The sequence below is a fragment of the Dicentrarchus labrax genome, unplaced genomic scaffold (genome assembly GCF_905237075.1).
Source record: "Dicentrarchus labrax unplaced genomic scaffold, dlabrax2021, whole genome shotgun sequence".
Lineage (NCBI taxonomy): Eukaryota > Metazoa > Chordata > Actinopteri > Moronidae > Dicentrarchus > Dicentrarchus labrax.
This window is the reverse complement of record NW_026136714.1, coordinates 17,892,702-17,910,263: the sequence shown is the minus strand read 5'-3', so window position 1 is coordinate 17,910,263 and position 17,562 is coordinate 17,892,702. Positions and strand designations below refer to the sequence as shown.

Genomic DNA, 17,562 nt, shown 5'->3' with positions numbered 1-17,562 from the left:
TTTGCACATTTGTTATTGGTTTCTCCGAAAACAATCTCACAGGCATTTTATCATAATGTCTTAATTTTTTATTCATTAATACAATTTGTACAAGTCTGTAATAATTAACCATAGGCAAAGTGTTTCATTTATTTGATAGCTGATTTTCATGGTAGAACAGCAGTGGTTGGTTACACAGAGTCTCAGAGGAATGGATAAATTAGACCTGTAACTATTCTGGAGCTGCAGAGGAATGGTATGTGCTTGCAGTCTCTCACTCTTTGGATGTCAGCCATAACTGATCACCCATGAATGCCAGAGCGGCCACTGAGCATGACTGACTGCCTCTGAATTGTGAACCTTTTGACAAAAAGTACAAAGATACTTCACATTACATGCTGCTTACATAAAGATTTGTAGAATAGCAGGAGAGTGGAGAAGAAGTAGTGTTAGTTTGAAACCTGATAAAAATTAGTAGTCTGTCAAAAGCTGGGAAATAAATCTACTAAATCTATTACAATGCTTTTAACTTTCTGAAACTTAATTATTTGGGCTTAAAAAGTGAACTGTAGAAGAAGGGCTGTATAAAAATATACGTACAGTATGGTATAAGGTCTATAATTATTTCCCTCCATTAAAAAAATAGATTAGTGCATATCAAAGTGTTAATTAGCTTAATTCCATTCAAGGACTAAGGAGGTTCTGCTAAAAACAGCAGCAACATAAACATTCCTTTACAAGAACAACTCCTTCAAGAGGTGGATTTCCCACAACGCATTGTTGTGGTGTCTACATCCAAAAAGCGAATGTGCATCCTAGACTCCATTTCAAGTCCTTTTAGAATCTGCGGGCAGATAACAAAATGCTTTAAGTGACTTAAAAAATTAGATCTTTTGATTATTTTTAAATTTGGAAAAGTGCAAACCTGTTCAAAATGCTCAAACGTAATTCCTTCATAGAAATCATCTGGGGCCTGAAAGGAGAGAGACAAATGAGTGTTTTATTTTGCTGCAGATGTGTCACAGAGAGTTTATTTAAAACTTAAGTTCTGGTTCCATTACCATGTCAGGCACATTTGTGCTCGCCACTTCCAACATGGCAGCATCTGCTATCGCCTTGGCAGTTTCTTGCTCAATGGCTCCACTTTTTGACAGAAGCTCCTCTACTACCTTGGATGAGAATAACATTGTTAGTCTTTAAACCCTAATTGGTGTTTAAACAGCGTCAGCCTTCAAGCTACATGGGACAATTTCAGAGGCTGACTGCTCCAAATAACATCATTGGTGAACTACTGTATGTACAGCATGCACATATTTAGCTACCAGTCTTTGGCATGAAGTCATTAGAGCCAGTTGTTTGTTCAGTGTTCTCCAGTCTAGACAAGTGCTCACTCACTGATGTTTGGAAAATTATTTGGATTTAACTCGATCTCTGTCATCGCTCCTTTAACTCTTCCATCTAAAATTAAACCTGTAATGCTGTTAGTTATGTAACTTCACCCCAGCACTGCTGTCCATTGCAACATTCTATTCTCCTAAAATTAAGGAAGCAAGATGCTTTTTTTAACCAAGATGTCCTAAAGTGCAACGTCATTGGAACTTTGAAGGTTAAAACACCATTGGAGTGAACCACATGAGTGACGATATTTCCATGGCCACACTACAAAGGGCGAGTTAAGTTTGAAGGAAACTGCTCAACAAGAGTCCTTAATGTCACTTCCACAATGCAAGTCCAACTTAACAATTTATACATTTAGATAACAGCAACATAGGGCCTATGAGGTTGTTATTGTATTTTCATGTTAGCTAACTGCTAGTGTAACTACAACATTTAAAGCTACTGCCCCTCCACGATCCACCCTCACTTATTTTGGCTGATTATACCTCTTCTCAGAACCGTATGGGTGTGTTGCACCTGTTAGGTTGTCAACTTGAGCCTAATAATTTTTAAAAAATACATGTAGTTTTGTGACATCATGTAATTGCCAGTACAACTCCATCATACTTCAACCTCAGCAATATATATATATATATATATATAGTCAAAAAGATACTGTATATAGTCAAAAAGATACTGCTCTTTATCTACTTCTACTATTTATTTACACTCCATTACAAATGTGTAATTATTTTTTAGAAACAACGTTATGTCAAAGTATAAAGAGACACATAATTACATATACTTCAGACAAAGGCTGGCATGGTTACATTGTCTTACCTTCCTGTACTCCACCAGAGTGATGGTGCCATCATTGTCTGTGTCATGCATGTTGAACAGGACTGAGAAGAAAGAACGGAATAATTTAGTGGTTGGTCTAATTTCTAAGGAACTTTCGGTCATCAAAATCACAGAAGCCAGGATGTTACTAATAGACCAGAGGAAGTTGTGATTAGAGGAATGTTCATGAAGATGCAGAGAGTAGAATAACTAAGCATGTCCCCTTCAGGGCACATCAAAACAACCACTGCTGAATGTACACAATCACACTCGGCCCTTAAAATGCCACTTTCATTTACTGTGACATTTACAAGACGACGATACTTCATGTTTAACAGTCCTCTGGCACCGACAAGGAAAAATACAAATTTTCTTTCTCAGTTAATGTCCAGGGCTATTTTGACTGTGCTGCCGAAGATATTTTCAGAACAGCCAATAGACTGTCACTTTTAATGTCAAACTGGCTCGTCTTCTTTTTCTTTCTCATTAAAGTTCCTCGGGTAGAAATTTGTCATTGTGGCAGCAAGGGGGAAAAAAATAAACAAACAACAGGTGACAGAGAAACACAATTCAGATAAATGTGTGTGTGAAGCCAAGCAGGCCATGATCAGTCTTTCGATACTGTAGGAGACAGACACGGGTTATAGTCTCGTCTAGTAATGATCTCTTTCATCAAAATCCTTGTGCTTTTGAGCTATAATGGGTTTTTCCCCCCCATGAAAATGTCCCTGTGCTGGCAGGGAGACCACATTGCTTCACAATGTTAAACTTCTATGAAATATTTTCTTAAATTCACAATAATCACAAAAAGTTGAAGTAACCCTAATATTCTCAAACCCTGGAGATCACACTGCTTTTATGTTATTATCTAAACTCACAACTCCATTTATTCTACTAGGAAGCTGTGAGAGTATAAAGCCCAAATTAGTTTACTTTTCATATCCAGAGTAAACACATTTCCTGCAGTAGAGGTATTCAGATCCTTTACTTAACTGAAAGTATCAATACAACAATGTAAACATAACAGAAGCATTAGCAGTAAAATGTCCCCTGTGACTGATTATTATATGTGACATTATTAGATTGTTAATAATGATGCATCAATCTGTTGTTGGCAGCATTTTACTATAGCAGCTGGTTGAGGTGCAGCTAGTTTTAACTACTTTATATACGGTTAGCTGGTTTAGTCCAGTGGTTCCCAACCAAGGGGTCGGGCCCCTGTCAGATCAGTCTGAGGGGTCATGAGATTATTAATGTGGTAGAAAAAAAGAAAATTTACTTTTCTCTGGTCTTTGCTTTTTTGTAAAATATTAGAGAATTTTACATATTTGGGCCTCAAGCAGTTATCTAAATGAAACCACCAGAGAAGTTCATTGGGCAAATGTCTCTTTGGTGGAAGGTCTGACAACTCTATGGAGTCTAAGTTAACGTTGCTTTTCTACAATGCAGTCCTGGTACGCTAACTTGTCTGCACAGCTGAAATCGCAAATTGCTCTTCTGGTACATACTGCTATGAAAATTATGGGAGTTAAAAAATACTTGTCCCTTCAAACAATTTATGAGCAGTCCATTATCAGATAGGCACAGAAAACAGTTTCTGATCCAACAACATTCTTCAGTTCCAGCTTTGGTAGGAGATTCAGGGTTCCCCAGAGCAGGCTGAACCGTTACAAACATTCATTCCTGCCTATGTCCATGAAGATCCTCAACTCAAACAGGTAGTATAGGATGTTGGCCATGAAGGTGGTGCAATGTGTCGCTGTTGTCAGGTGTGTTTAGGTGTGTGTGGTATGGGCATGTGGCTACTGTTAATGGGAAGCTATGTGTTGCTGAGATACTAATGTTTGTTTTTGTTTTGTTTATTTTAGTTTTCTTTTAATTGTGGGGTGTTCTTATCTTCAAATTTCCTATGGGGACATTAAAGTATATTCTAAACAAAACAAAATGGTACTATATATACACTATAAGCTTATAGTATGTACAATTTGAATGAAGAGCAACTAGTAACTATTGCTGACAAATAAATGAATGGAATGGAAATACTGAAGTAAAGTTCAAATTGCTCAGAATTGCGCCTATATAGGGTACAGCAAATTTACTTAGTTACTTTCTATAATATGTCCCAGAGGTTTTAAATCCTTGGTATATTTCTGATTTCTTGGTCTCGTGCATTACTGGCCAGAAGACTGTACCACAAAAAGGTTCAGTGGTCTAAAATATTAACAGTAAATTGCAGGTTATGGTTACAGCCCATTAGAGAATTAGAGAAAGACTGTGGCTACAATTAGAGACCCACCCCTGTTTTCACAAATTAGTCAGCTAACACACGGGTGATAAAATTGGCACTAGTTCCCTCCAATTTTCCTCTGCTGCCACCTGCATTTAGTCCACTCTGCACTTTTTATCTGTAGTTTCTCTCCTTTATGTACAGTATGACACTCTATCATCAATACGGGTTAGGTGCACTAGTCCCAACTTTAAACAGCGTGATTCTAACTTGCTCAAACAGCATGCTTTTATAGGGTAAGAGTCAGCTGAGTAAATACCCAAATTATATCTTACTTCGAACAATAGAAACAATGGTCTCATGCTGTGTCAGTAAATTTGCTTTAATTTGAGTAAACACAAATTCATTCAGGAATGTCCGTATCAGTAGCCAAAGTCTTAGGCTAGATTTCTACATACGTATATATGTAGGAAGTCACAAATAACAGGTAGGTAGGTTGAGGCAGTATCGGCTCGACGAGGGGGCACAAGTGGGCAGGGCCCCCCAGGTTTATTCACTGTGCCCCCTCAATAAGCTCCGACACTGCGTTGAGGAGAAGAAGATGCTGTTCTGGCCATATTCCTAGCCAAGCCATGGATACGCACAATCCTCTGCAGTGTAATAGCGGACATGCAGTGAGAAATCTAATGCTCACACAGGCAGCTATGCATAACCACACTGTTTATGGCATTTCCGTGGTGACTGAAATAGGATACCGACTCACTGATTTGTTATCTACGCTGGGTGGTGCACTTTGTTCCTGGTTATTTTATAATTGAGACATGCAGAGGGAGACACAGGAGAGAAAGGTTCTAGACTAACAGCTGGAGCTCCAAACGTAAGAATCTTAAGTATATCTGATTCCCTTGTAGCTAAGGTTATTATTAGAAAGTGAAGTGCAGTGTCTTACAGCGAAGCTTCTCTTTCCTCAAAGCTTCCTTTTCCTCTTCAGTCGTCTTTAAGGTTGGAGGGCGGAAGTGGGACATGACCATGAGGAACTGCTCGAAGCCAATCTCGTTGAAGGAGCCCACTTCATCCTGATGCTGGTTTCTGGGTCACAGACATCAGAAATCAAAGTTTAGGCATTATTTGTGTAGTGTTTTCTTAAGCTTCCAAATTGTAAATAAACTTATATAATAATACATTTTCCTGGTGAAAATCCTGAAAATATTAATTTGTTTATTGGTTTCTATGGGTGCAATCAGTCTAATTTTCTAGTCCAAAGCCAAACCAAAAGAAAAACCTCACGGCTGTATTTTTGCATACGGTTTCCGTTGTGCAAATGACTTGCGTGCTTGTGAACAAAAGTCACATGGATTCATGGATAGCTTGTTTATTGGACAGTCCATTTTGTGATTTCTCTTGTTAAGCTGAGCTTTCCAACATATGAGGAACTGCTGGTTTTAAAATGTCAACAGCTGTGTTATAGCTGTGTTGTCTCTTTTAGTTAATGGATGGATTACGTGTTTTGTTTTCATTGCTCTGCGCTGCAGTTTCTTGCAACAGAAACAGAAACCCCACATTATCAGCCATCCCAGTGCTGCAATATACTGTAGGTATTTTCAATCATCCATGTTTGAATGGAATTGTTTTAATTTGACTAAACAAGCAGAGGTAAAGCAAATTAAACCACGCTATCAGAGCAATTTCGCCAATCGACCTAACATGCATGTGTTTGCACTGTGGGAGAAAAACCCATGCAGGCACAGACAGAACCTGCGCACATGAAGAAATGTATTGCTTAGACAGAATGACTTTTTAATAATTATGACTTTAAAAAATGACATTTACTTTTGACAGATTGTATACATTTGGTTTTTTTTGTGTTTTGGATATATTCAAAATAATATCATGTTAATAAAAATAAGAGTGTGGTGTAATTTGACCTTACTCACCTTTTATCAAAGAATGCCTCAATGATTTGATTTCTGATTGGATTGTTGGCAAGGGCAGGTATGTTGTCCAAGTTTTGTCTACTGCAGTGTGACAAGAGAAAGATTCATTATTACAAAACAGATACTAGAGGACCAGCATGCATCAATAACACAATGAATATGTGTTATTTATAGGAAGTAACATGAACAGTAAATCTATCTGAAGGTAAATAGTCAGAAAAAACGCCTGCTATGTACAACACTTGTTCCCCATTTCTTTTTAAATAGAAGCAACTTGTGATCTATCACTACCAGCATGCCACTTTGGCAGTTTTGTGTGTTTGTGTGTGTGTATGTGTGTTTATACTTGAATGAGTGTGTGCGCACAGCATGTGTCATCTCTGTGTGCCTGATGCATCGACATATTGTATTTGCCTAATGTGTCTGCGTCTGCATTAGTTCAGCCCGCGTGTGTCACCATATGTTGCTTGTTTGTGTCTGTGCCAGATATACTAGAAACACCCACAATTCCTCACTGCACAGCCACCAAGCAGGTAGTGTTTCATCTTTAGAGGCGACTGCAAAGGCCAAATGGTTCCAATGAAAACCACATTCAGCTGACCAGCAGAGGTTTGCCACATGTGCAGGTACTAACATTTTACCTTAATGTATCTTCATTTCCACTCAGCTGCTGGAATCTTTTGTGAAGGTTTGTAATCTGCTCCAGTGAAACTGAAAACAACATGAAAGTATGTTGATGATACACCCATAATTACTCCACACCCATCACCAGTCCTCTTGCACTCCTTCAATAGTTTTTTTAGGATGTCCAAGGTGCAATTAAACAATAATACACATAAATACCTAAAAACATACAATCATTAATTTTCCTCATCACTCGATATGTAATATATTGGATTATGATTAGACACAGACTTATTTCTATTAAACGGATCAGGTGCTGCTCTATCAGTTTAATGGCAAAGTAAACAAACACCCTTTGCACTGGTGGGGATTGTCTTTTTATGCCATTTCAAAGTGTTCCTTGAATCATTAACTCACTGTGTGGACCAGTGACCACACACTAAAGGTTTAAACGTCATAATCTGGCTCTGCCTGCTCCTCTATCAAGACGGGTTTGGCATTTTCTATTGTTTCAGTAAACACTGTTTATTTTTACCTTTTTTTCCCTTCACCGGAGGCTGCTAAGTGGATGTTTGCAGTAGCAACTGTAGCTGCTGAGTGTGGGGTGCAAGAATATGCAGACAGACTAAGACCTCATGCAGAAACAAGCTTATTGCTCAGAGTGGGCAGTGTGACTTTGGCAGTACATGTGCAGGATCAACACATGCAACACACAATTAACTACAATTACCAATTAGCCAAATACAACAACAGCAGCAGTCTGTGGTCTGTCCTCCACCATCAGAGATAGGCCTATTGTTGCAATGAGACATTTCATCAGTGTGTCCAGAACACATAAATCAATAAAAAATCCCCCACTGAGCCCACAGAGAAAAAGGTTCAAAGCCCCACCTTAAGGAAACGAAAGCAATAAAAAAGTTCAAAGTCTCACCCGTATAGTATCAATAAAGTTGGGCTCAGTCTTGGATGGAAACCATATCCTTGTTATTCAGACTCTGCATGCCACTGCATGCACAGATTTCACATCAGGATCCTGCCCTATCTAAAAATAGATCTACACACTTCTGCTGTTTATGTCTGCTGTTTGTTTCATTTCATTTTTGTTTCATCTTTTCCATCCACATATGGAGGAGTGTGATTAGACAAATGAATGCATATAGTATAAAAAATATAATAATAATAAATAGTTAACTCACAGGATGGATTGTTTGTGTAGTTTATTAAAAATGTAGTCGTGTTATAGTTCGTTAATACAACTACAGCATGTTGCGCTAAATCACAAATGGTTACATTTAAAGCTAAAGCACTGCATGTATTTGTCCAACTGGTGGTGCTTTACATAATTTGAGTTTACCTCGTTCACTAATCTCATCAGCTGACCATCAAAATGTTAATCAACACTCGTTAGAACTTGGTACGATGATCAGGTTCCTATTTGTTCCGTCTGCATCATTTTCATTGTCCTTTACGTACCCAATCTGTCACCGCGCCACCACACTTTTGCACCTTGAACCGCACACTGAATCGGCAGTTATATAGATTCAAATATATTAAAAAAGGTTCTTCTAGTAAAAAAAAAAAAAAATAAAAATAAAAACTTACATCCAGTTTTATCCGCCAGGTCCTGATACTTGTGCTCGGAGCGCGTCTGCGAAGCTCCCATCGCTGCTGTTCCGCCGGTGCGTCAGGGCGCACAATCTGCTCCGACGGGCTCAACTTTTGCGGCTTTATTGCGCTGCTATCGGCAGGTCAGCGCAACTGTAGTCTGCAGGCGGCCTGGAAACATCTGGCTTCCCCAAGGTCCTAAATCCACACAGCTTGTGGCTGTTGACCTGTTGTCTTCCGGTTTCTCGTCTGTTTTCTGCAGTAAATCCTGGTTAGTGTTGCGCAATACAATAATAAAGGAACTGCTATGACATTCAATTCAGTACAATAAGACAGAGAGAAGCTAGAAAAAAAACTTGAAACGCTTTATTGTTATTATTATTTCTTTGCAATTTCAGCTTCAAGTGAGCGGTGCCATTATTGGTTCTTCTGTTTTTTCTATGAATAGCTCAACACTGATGAGCTGTAACATCCTACATGTTTCACTTGTAAATATACAGGAAAAAAACAAAAACAACATAACCTAGAAATGTGAAAGTTGAACTTCCAGAAGTGCATGAAACTTGATCAAAAGATGGGGAATTAAAAGTCAATTTACAAAGTCTTTTCTTTATGGTCTTCGGTGTGGCACTGTGACTGGGGGTTAGGACTATATGCTGGGGGGCTTGTTTGACTGGTGCTGGGTGCAGGGAGGTGTGGTCAGGGGTCGGGGAGCTCTGGGTAAAGGGGCATTCCTTGGTTGTTAGTAGAGGAGGATTTACAGCAACTGGACACACATCCTGAACTTACTCATCCACTTAAGTATTTACTTCAAGTCTGTTTTCTTTTTTTCTTCAAGACGTCTTCTTATGCCTTATTGTGGGTTTCCACACTTGTTCCAAAATCAACTTTGCGAGTGGATCTGAAGATCCTGCATCCTGGATAATGACCGTCAACTGGGGCATATCACTCCATAGTCTGAGCTTTGTTTTCCCAACCAATACACTGTGGTATTTAAATATATGTACTGAAAGAGTAACTAGGTTTGCTGCATGTTTTCATACTTTTCTTTTACCACACTTTGAGACATGCAAATGTTAAAATAATTATTTCCAGACCTGCAAGGAATCCTGACTATGGTACAAAACCACATTTGTAAACCGTTTCTTGTTACACTTACTGAAAATACTGTATTCTGGCTAATTTGTACAAAAACGTGTCCATTACACTTGTCCTGGTCATGAGTATGTGCAACAAAGCATCAGCTAAGTGGACTGTGAATTAAGACTGGGTGACCAGTAATTGGTTAGCCGGGGTCAGCAGAATGTTGGCCACTGCTACCATGCTACATGGACATGGCTTGGTGGTTGTTTTGGTCTGTGGCAGGAGCCTGGTCCTGGTTCCCAGAGCGGGGTGTCAGTCTGTGGTAAAGCTCCTGCACCGTGCCCAAAGTTTCATCCATGTCCTCTGGGTATCGCGTCTGCAGTTCTTCGTTGGCAGCGTAGTGGGTGTCGGCAAACTCAGAGAAGTAGCGCCCCACTTCCGGGTGGCCGATCTCCAGGGGGGATGAGTGGGGCTCCAGGTTCTCTGAGGAACAACAACGCAAACGTGTGACATTCTGATGAGAGGTAATGTACGTAAGGTGACCTAAATCGGTTAAACTGAGGTGAAGAAAGACAAACAGACAACTCACATATTAAAATATTTAGTTTATCAAGATAATGTCTGTTGTAATTTATTTTCATGTCTCATCAGTTTGTGCAAAGCAGACTGAGCAGCAGATGAGAGCACAGAGATTGATCAACACAAATCCTCCTCACGGTTTGTAGAGAACAGAGCCTAGAGGTGAATACTGAGGTGGTGGAGAGAGCAAAGATAACACATACAATCAATGAACGCATTAGCAGACTGAAGCAACCGAGTAAGCAAGTAAGGAAATATACAAGTCAGCCTATTAGGGAGGAGCTCTCTTAAGTTTGGAAAATGGAAAAAAGAAAAGAAAAAAGGATGATGCTCCGGAGGCGTATTTCATTCACTTGAAAAGACTATTTTTTTAAATCATGCCAGTTTTTTCTGAATTAATGAGATACCTCCTGCACGCTCTCCATGCCCAGGGCTGGCTCCCATTCCCATGAACCTAACCCAAATCCTACATCCAGCCTCCAGCAAGCTCAAGCGGACCCATGCAGGGCCCTGTGTCGCCTATCCTTCAACCCCTGGTACTCCACAGAGGACCAGAGGGATGTAGGTAGGTAGGTAGGTGTGGTTTGTGCCCATGGCAAAGTGCCTGTTCTCGGCTGTCCTCCCGTGTGTGTGGAGACTGGGACTTCACTGGGTGGCACAGCACTCGCCTGTGGGCTCATGAAGCCTAATGTTACATTTCTGTGGTTTATCAGTGGAGTGTATGGATTCGCAGACTAGAGTCTGTTTTAATAGTGACAGACGGACATAGATCTGCGCATATATATATATATATATATATATATATATATATATATATATATGTGTATATATATATATATATATGATATATATAAAAAAAAAAAACACACACACCGCTTGTTTCCACTATGAAACATCTGGATCGTCGCTGCAATGCATTATTATAAATTATAATGAACTGACGTGGGTCACATCTCTCACCTGCATCAAGGCGCACCACCAACTGTGACTTCAAGCATCCCTGCACCCAGTGGTGTGTAGACATGAGAAAAGAGTTCAAGGCTAGGGGACATAGAGCCCTGCAAGGGTCCGCAGGGGGCTGGAGAACCCTGGAAGTCACAGTGGGGGGTGCGCTTGGACGCAGGTGACAAATGTTTCGCTGTTAACAGAGACTCCAGTCTACAAACAGTTCACTTATAACAGAATTGTAGAGTAACATGAGTGATGAGGGCCCACTGGAACTTGCTAGAGGCTGGATTTAGATTAGCTTAAGACGTGCTGGAGGTATCTCATTAATCCAGAAAAACAGAGCTCTTTATTTTTAAATTATGAAAAATGATTATGAGACAATAAATTGTTAATTTGGGTAGGTTTTTTTTTTTTCAAGTGCATGAAATAAGCTTCCATATGATGCAGCACCACTGAACTATTCGCATTGCTTGTAGGCTTTTACCGTTAGTCTTGCTGAATAATGCATTAATAGTCAGTACTTCTGGATCAACATATACCGTATGAGCATCAAATAGCCCTACTAACATGACATCATTAAGCATCATGGAGTAACATTTGTTTCAAAAACAAAATGCTGCAAAAAATAATTAAGATTGTTGTTTAAGGAGGGGACCTGTAAATTAAGCATGAAGTTTCTATCATCCATCACATCCAACAAGGCATCATTGTGCAAGTACATACCACAGGGATTTATTTGTCCTACCTACAGCTTAATTGCCCATGTAACAGTTTGTCTCTGTGCTTGTATGAGACTTTGATCTTTTCTATTGTTTGTGATAATGACTGCTCATGTCCCTTTTTATGTTTTTAGTAGATAATATGTTAGTTAGTTATATGCTCCCAGTTTACCATATCTGCAACTGAAATGAAAGCGATATTAATCATTTGATATGAAATTGAATGGCTGCATTATAAGTGACATTTTGTCCCTAGTAACCAGCAGGTGCAAAAAGCTTGTGTCATTAGAGGTAGGTAGGTGGTAGTTCTCAGCAGTTTTAGCTTGCGACCCTCAGAAATGCAATTTTTGTTATGCCTGGTTGCAGCAGAAAAGATACACAATTGTGAACCTTGTGACTTTGACAAATCTTCGTTTTTTTAGCCTATTTCATCTCTTTTATTAGTAGTTGCTGCCTGGAGGGTGCAATGATATATTCCTTCCCAGGGGCATTAATCAAACTTATACATATTTATGATAATTTATTTTTTTAAATATCATCTCTCAACCTAAAAAACATTAATTCATCATGAGGATATTTTACCCAACCATGTTAATGTATATGATCTGTACCCTGTGCTGCGTAGCGACATGTTCCATCCTGTACGAGGACGTTGTAGAAAGGCTGGTTGGCCCCGTTGGACAGCTGGTGGACCCTCATCGTGGTGATCCACTCCTGACTCATGGTGCACTTTGGGTCCCAACCATAGATCACACAGTTATAACCCGACCTGGTGAAAGAGATAAAACAGGACACATACACTTGAGCATTGAGAGTATTAGTAAGAGATGTGTTAACAGAGAAGAGGACTGCTGTACTAAACGTTGTGACCCCACCTCTTGTGTTTCATGATGAGGCCGACTGAATACTGGACCTCCAGGTGTTCTGGAGCGCTGCGCTTCTTAACCTCTGGCGTGGCAGGATGTTTCTTGTGCTGGATGTGCTCCAGCGTGTGCTGCACCAGGTAACCCACTGCCCCATGCTGGGAGGGATCCAATGCCTGAATGTGCTGTAGGATGTCTAGCACCTGGGACAGAAGACAAACAGCAATGAACAGTGCAGTTGGGTGAAATACTTAGGGATGTATAGTAAGTGCTTTGTACTGAATGACAGTTAATACTTTATGAAGTTGTACGTCCTCACCTTTTCTGGCCAGATGCCCAGGTGGAAGTAGAGCCGGGCCTGCAGCAGCAGGTACTGCACATTATCTGGGTTGATAGTGAGGTAGAGGTCCAGAGAGTCTCTCAGCAGCTGGTAGGATTTCTCATTCCCCTCCCTGAAAGAAACCATGCAGTGCCTCTTAAAGTAATTAAACCAGAACATTACATCCACTTATTCATTTAATTCTAGAAAACATTCAAATGATTTATTACAGTCAGGGGTTTAGTTTCTCTTACCCTCTTTTGCCGATGTTAAGCAGATTTCCCACCATCCTGAGCAGCACCTCGGTGGTGCTGATGGCACTGTAGTAGTCTGCCGTCACCTGGTGGCCGATGAGGTACTCGCACTCCTTGGCTGTCAGCTGCTTGCCTTTACCAAAGGCGTCAATGTAGACAAAGTCATAGATGTCCTCACTCCTGCAGGAACAGAGTTCAATTAATCGAATATGTAAAAATAGACATCCATCACAAATTATGTTTTAATAACCAAATGTAGGTTTTTGTTATTACCCAGCTACGATCATTAAATTAAAAGCATGAATAGTTTGGCTGCTGAAGACTAGAGAAGGGGAAAATATTAGCCTTGTGCCAGTTAGCATGCATCAATGTAAGTACACAGTATTTCCAATATGGTGGGCTGTTGAAATCATAATGCCCCAGGGTCAGCTGATGCATAGTACATCCAATTCAAGTAAAACAAACTTGGACATGGATAGATAAAGTAAAATACAAATATACCGTATACGACCTTTCACCAAAATCTATTAAAAAAACTAGATGTGTGTTTATACTCAAATAATATGTGGAATATGTGGTTGTTTCAAGATAGTTAACTGGTTATTCAAGCTCCTCCAGAAATGAACAATGTGAATGAGAGCTCTACTTTTAGACAATGTTTAGAGGAACTTGAGAGGCTATTCATTTCTAACCGTACCCCCTTGGTTTTTGGCACCAGCGCAGCAGGAAGTGATTGGGGAAGTTGACAGGTTCCAGCTGAACACCAAGCTTCCTGGCTAATGTCATGTAGAGGACAGAGAGGCTTATGGGAATGCCTGTATGGCGTAGTAGCACCTAAATGAAAAACAAGAAGGCCCAGTCAGTTCTTAAATCAAATATGTTACGAAATGATTGAAAAGCTTGTGACTTATTTTATACAAGACCTACCTGGTGGATGTAAGAATTGAGGGGGTTGTAGTAGTCGAACTCGTTGCCTTTGTATTGAAGCTGCTCATACAGGACAGAGTTTAGGGCACACACCACCTGCCTCTGGAGTTCAAAGTCCTCTACGACAAAACAGTCACCTACATCACACACAAGAAATTGAACTTCTTAAGAACTTGGCTGAAAGGGAAAATATGGATCTTGTGAGTTTGCCCAAATATACTGGTATTGATTTATTTTTTTTCAACCTCAGCCTTTAAGCTTTAACTGTCCAGTGCTGATGAATTTTGGACTGAAACTAAAAACTGGGGGCAAGGACAACAACAAGAAAAGCGCAACTCATTTAGAGTTTTGCTAGTTTTGAAAACCCACCCTGAGCGACACGCAAGCTGGGGTGAGAGGGGTTCTTGATCCTCAGCATCTTCTTCACTTTCTCTGTGATCTCGTCCAGCTGGGCTGATATGCTGTTCAGGGTTACATCAGCCAGTGGGTTACAATACTGATCCACCAGTACAGCACCTACAGGGGCAGACAAGACAGAGAGTGGCAAGGCATAATATAAAGCTGCCTGCATCGACTTTAAACAATAAAACACAAATGAAATGTCTACTTGCTGTTGTGCAAGTCGGTTATATTGCTTCTGTGACAACAAATACTATACTAATAAACACTAAGTCACAAAAAGATATTATCTATTTGTATATACATGTCTAAGCTAAACAGTGCAACCTGAGTTGTTTGGACATTAAGTCTGTATGTATGCCTCACCCTCTAAAGAGGACTGCTGCGCTGCAGGCTGCTCCAAGAAAATCTTCAAACTCTTCAGAATATTCTGCTGTCTCAGGAAGTAAAGGATTTTCTTTGCATAGTACTTCAATGTCAAGCTTTTCCTAATGGATGGGCACAGAACAGAAGAGAGAGGCATTGGTCCAATGGTGCGTTCATAATCGCAGAGGATTAACAAGATCAACACAAAAAGCCATTAATGACCGCAAAATGCAACGTGCTGCAAGTATCTGACTGTGGGCACAGTGTGGCTCTCACCTCTTGTCAGAGTTGAGTATGAAGAGGAGCTCGTCTTCACAGAAGTGCTCTGGCATCCCAAGTGACTCAATCTCTGCAAAGCTATCTCCCAGCACCTGGCCAACGCAAGGCTGAGTTACAGATCTCTGGGTTAGTTTGGAACATAGAAAAGCGCACAGTTTCTTGGACAAACATGCACCCACACACACACACACACACACACACACAAAAAAAAGGCCAGCCAATTCACAGAGAAGAGATTTATAGTCACTCAAATGATGCATCTGCGAAGGAAACATTTAACTACGTATTTAACCAAGGTATACACAACGATAATGTTTCCTTGATTACAAATGAATTACTTACAACTTCTGTGAAGAATCTCTTTGAGATGGATTCCACGGTCCTTCGTATTTGTATACCAACCCTATGGCGTGTTTTGTATTCTCTGAGCCAGTCACAGCACTCATTCTGACGGTAGAACCTCTGCAGTCTTGGCCATCTGTTGACAAAGGCATACAATTTGTTAGTTCAGTAACACCATTGGCTATGTTCAGAATGAGTTTAGCAGCCTATTGCCTGAAGCAGCATGTGACATGTCTATGAAACAATTTATCATTCTGCTGCAGACTTGGGTTTTCTCTTTGCACAAAGAAAAGCAATCGGGAGTAGCAGCCAAGTCAGTCAGAAGGAGGGCTTAGCTTTTTGGCAGGAGCAGTACTTTCCTGTAGTTCACAGGCTACATGCAACATTCAAGGTCACACTAATTAATTTTTGGCTGTTCTGGGTAAAATTGAGCACAAGTTGCAATTTGCGAGAGGTTTAAACACTCAGCTTTACTAGCTTCAAAGTTGCCTGCAGAGGAAAAGCTTGCCACTGGCCTGGCGTGATGGTAAATTTGGTGCATCAGCAGAATGTCAACGGCTGACAGCTGCCTGTGAGTTCGCATTAAACGAACCCACCTTTAAGTGGACAATGAGAGATTCAGGGCTCTTATGCAAGACGAATACAAAAAGGACAGGGAGACTCGTTTCGGCAGATGGTGGTGAAAACCCACCAGAAGCTAAAACTCCAAAGATATAACGCAACAAAAAAATCATTGCACCTGAGTTTGTACTGATGTCCCCAGACCTTCCCCCTTCCATGGCAAACGTCGTGTAGCCGCTTGCAGCAGCAGGAAACGTTACAAATGTCGACATGTTTGAGGACGGGGAAGCACAGGATGTGTTCGAGCAACTCAGTCGGCAGGTCCGTCAGTTTTTTAGTTTGGGGGTCGCAAATAATCCCATTTAGACTTGGTTGCCCCTCTCCGGCTACAGACGTCGCCATCTTTACTGTTTACCCCGATTACCTCATTGCTGAGACACCGCCCCTTTATGGCGCAGGGGGCAGAGCTATGGGCGGGGCAGATGAGGTGTACTCCATTGTGATTGGTTGTTGGGTCAAGAGCAAAAGGGAAGCTATGCTACCTTCATGCTCCTCGGATACTTAAGATTGTATCTATTTTATTTTTTCAGTTTATAGAATATAATATATTTACAAAGAGGAATGCACAGTAAATTCTTCAAAAGTTAAAAGAATTGTTTTAAGGCACTTAACTTGTTTCACCGGAACAGGTGTCCTCTGTCAGTGTCAATTAGATCTTCTTCAGAAGATACTGTAGTGAATTGGTATAACAGAAAACCAAATGTATGACTGATAAAAAAAATAATTAGGATTGCACAACTATTATTTTCATTATTGTTTATTCTGTAATTTAAGAGGTCAGACACACACACACCCACACACACACACACACACACACAGTGCCAGATATTGTGTTACATGTATCATATTATAATCGATTAATAACTTGAAGGTTTATTTTTTACATTTGATTAAATGGTGCTATACTGTATGAATTCATTAATAAAGTGAATGAAACGTTGCTTGATTCATGGTCAAATTCCTTATGAAAATTAAATTTTCAATTTTATGATCTGCAATCACAGACAACACAAGCAAATTCTTACGATTGGAAAGTTAGAACTAGGAAATGTTTGGCATTTTTCCTTTACCATAACAGTTAAAGGAGATTAAGTTCCTGTTGATTGATTGACCAATAATCAACTAATCATTTCACTTCCAAAAACAATTTCTCTCCTAGAATTTCATTTGTTCTCTACCTGTTTAAAATTGTGTTTACTTTAGGATAAAGTGGTCAGAAAGAAAGAAAGAGTCAGGAAGCGAAGGAAAGAAATTGCAGCCAAAGATTAAGCAAATAA

General features: G+C 40.0%; 2 protein-coding genes across 4 annotated transcripts; both read right to left on the bottom strand.

Annotated features, from left to right (window-relative positions):
- Positions 1–45: 45 nt before the first annotated feature.
- tesca (tescalcin a) lies at positions 46–8,834 on the bottom strand. Its single transcript, XM_051423694.1, has 8 exons — positions 8,584–8,834; positions 6,999–7,068; positions 6,358–6,438; positions 5,373–5,512; positions 2,197–2,258; positions 1,041–1,148; positions 905–952; positions 46–823 (listed from the first exon to the last, which is right to left on the bottom strand). Exons 1-8 carry the CDS (start codon positions 8,642–8,644, stop codon positions 731–733), a joined length of 663 nt encoding a protein of 220 aa, XP_051279654.1. The 5' UTR covers positions 8,645–8,834; the 3' UTR covers positions 46–730.
- A 96-nt stretch (positions 8,835–8,930) lies between these two features.
- Positions 8,931–16,651, bottom strand: fbxo21 (F-box protein 21). Of its 3 annotated transcripts, none has more exons than XM_051423685.1 (12): positions 16,404–16,651; positions 15,665–15,800; positions 15,320–15,429; positions 15,044–15,165; positions 14,648–14,794; positions 14,279–14,415; positions 14,049–14,185; positions 13,352–13,531; positions 13,098–13,230; positions 12,791–12,981; positions 12,527–12,684; positions 8,931–10,152 (listed from the first exon to the last, which is right to left on the bottom strand). In XM_051423685.1, exons 1-12 carry the CDS (start codon positions 16,625–16,627, stop codon positions 9,911–9,913), a joined length of 1,917 nt encoding a protein of 638 aa, XP_051279645.1. In that variant the 5' UTR covers positions 16,628–16,651; the 3' UTR covers positions 8,931–9,910. The 3 variants fall into 3 exon arrangements, with proteins under 3 accessions (XP_051279645.1, XP_051279648.1, XP_051279646.1); XM_051423688.1 differs by having other exon boundaries at positions 14,279–14,397; XM_051423686.1 differs by having other exon boundaries at positions 15,320–15,414.
- Positions 16,652–17,562: the final 911 nt, after the last annotated feature.

Coding starts and splice junctions, on each gene's coding strand:
- tesca (XM_051423694.1), bottom strand. CDS start 8,644: ATGGGAGCTTCGCAGACGCGCTCCGAGCACAAGTATCAGGACCTGGCG. Junction 5,513..6,357: donor GAGGCATTCTTTGATAAAAG/GTGAGTAAGGTC, acceptor TCTGTGACCCAG/AAACCAGCATCAGGATGAAG. Junction 1,149..2,196: donor CTCTGGTGGAGTACAGGAAG/GTAAGACAATGT, acceptor TTCTCATCCAAG/GTAGTAGAGGAGCTTCTGTC.
- fbxo21 (XM_051423685.1), bottom strand. CDS start 16,627: ATGGCGACGTCTGTAGCCGGAGAGGGGCAACCAAGTCTAAATGGGATT. Junction 14,795..15,043: donor GCAGCAGTCCTCTTTAGAGG/GTGAGGCATACA, acceptor CTGCCCCTGTAG/GTGCTGTACTGGTGGATCAG. Junction 13,231..13,351: donor CTTAACATCGGCAAAAGAGG/GTAAGAGAAACT, acceptor GGTTTCTTTCAG/GGAGGGGAATGAGAAATCCT.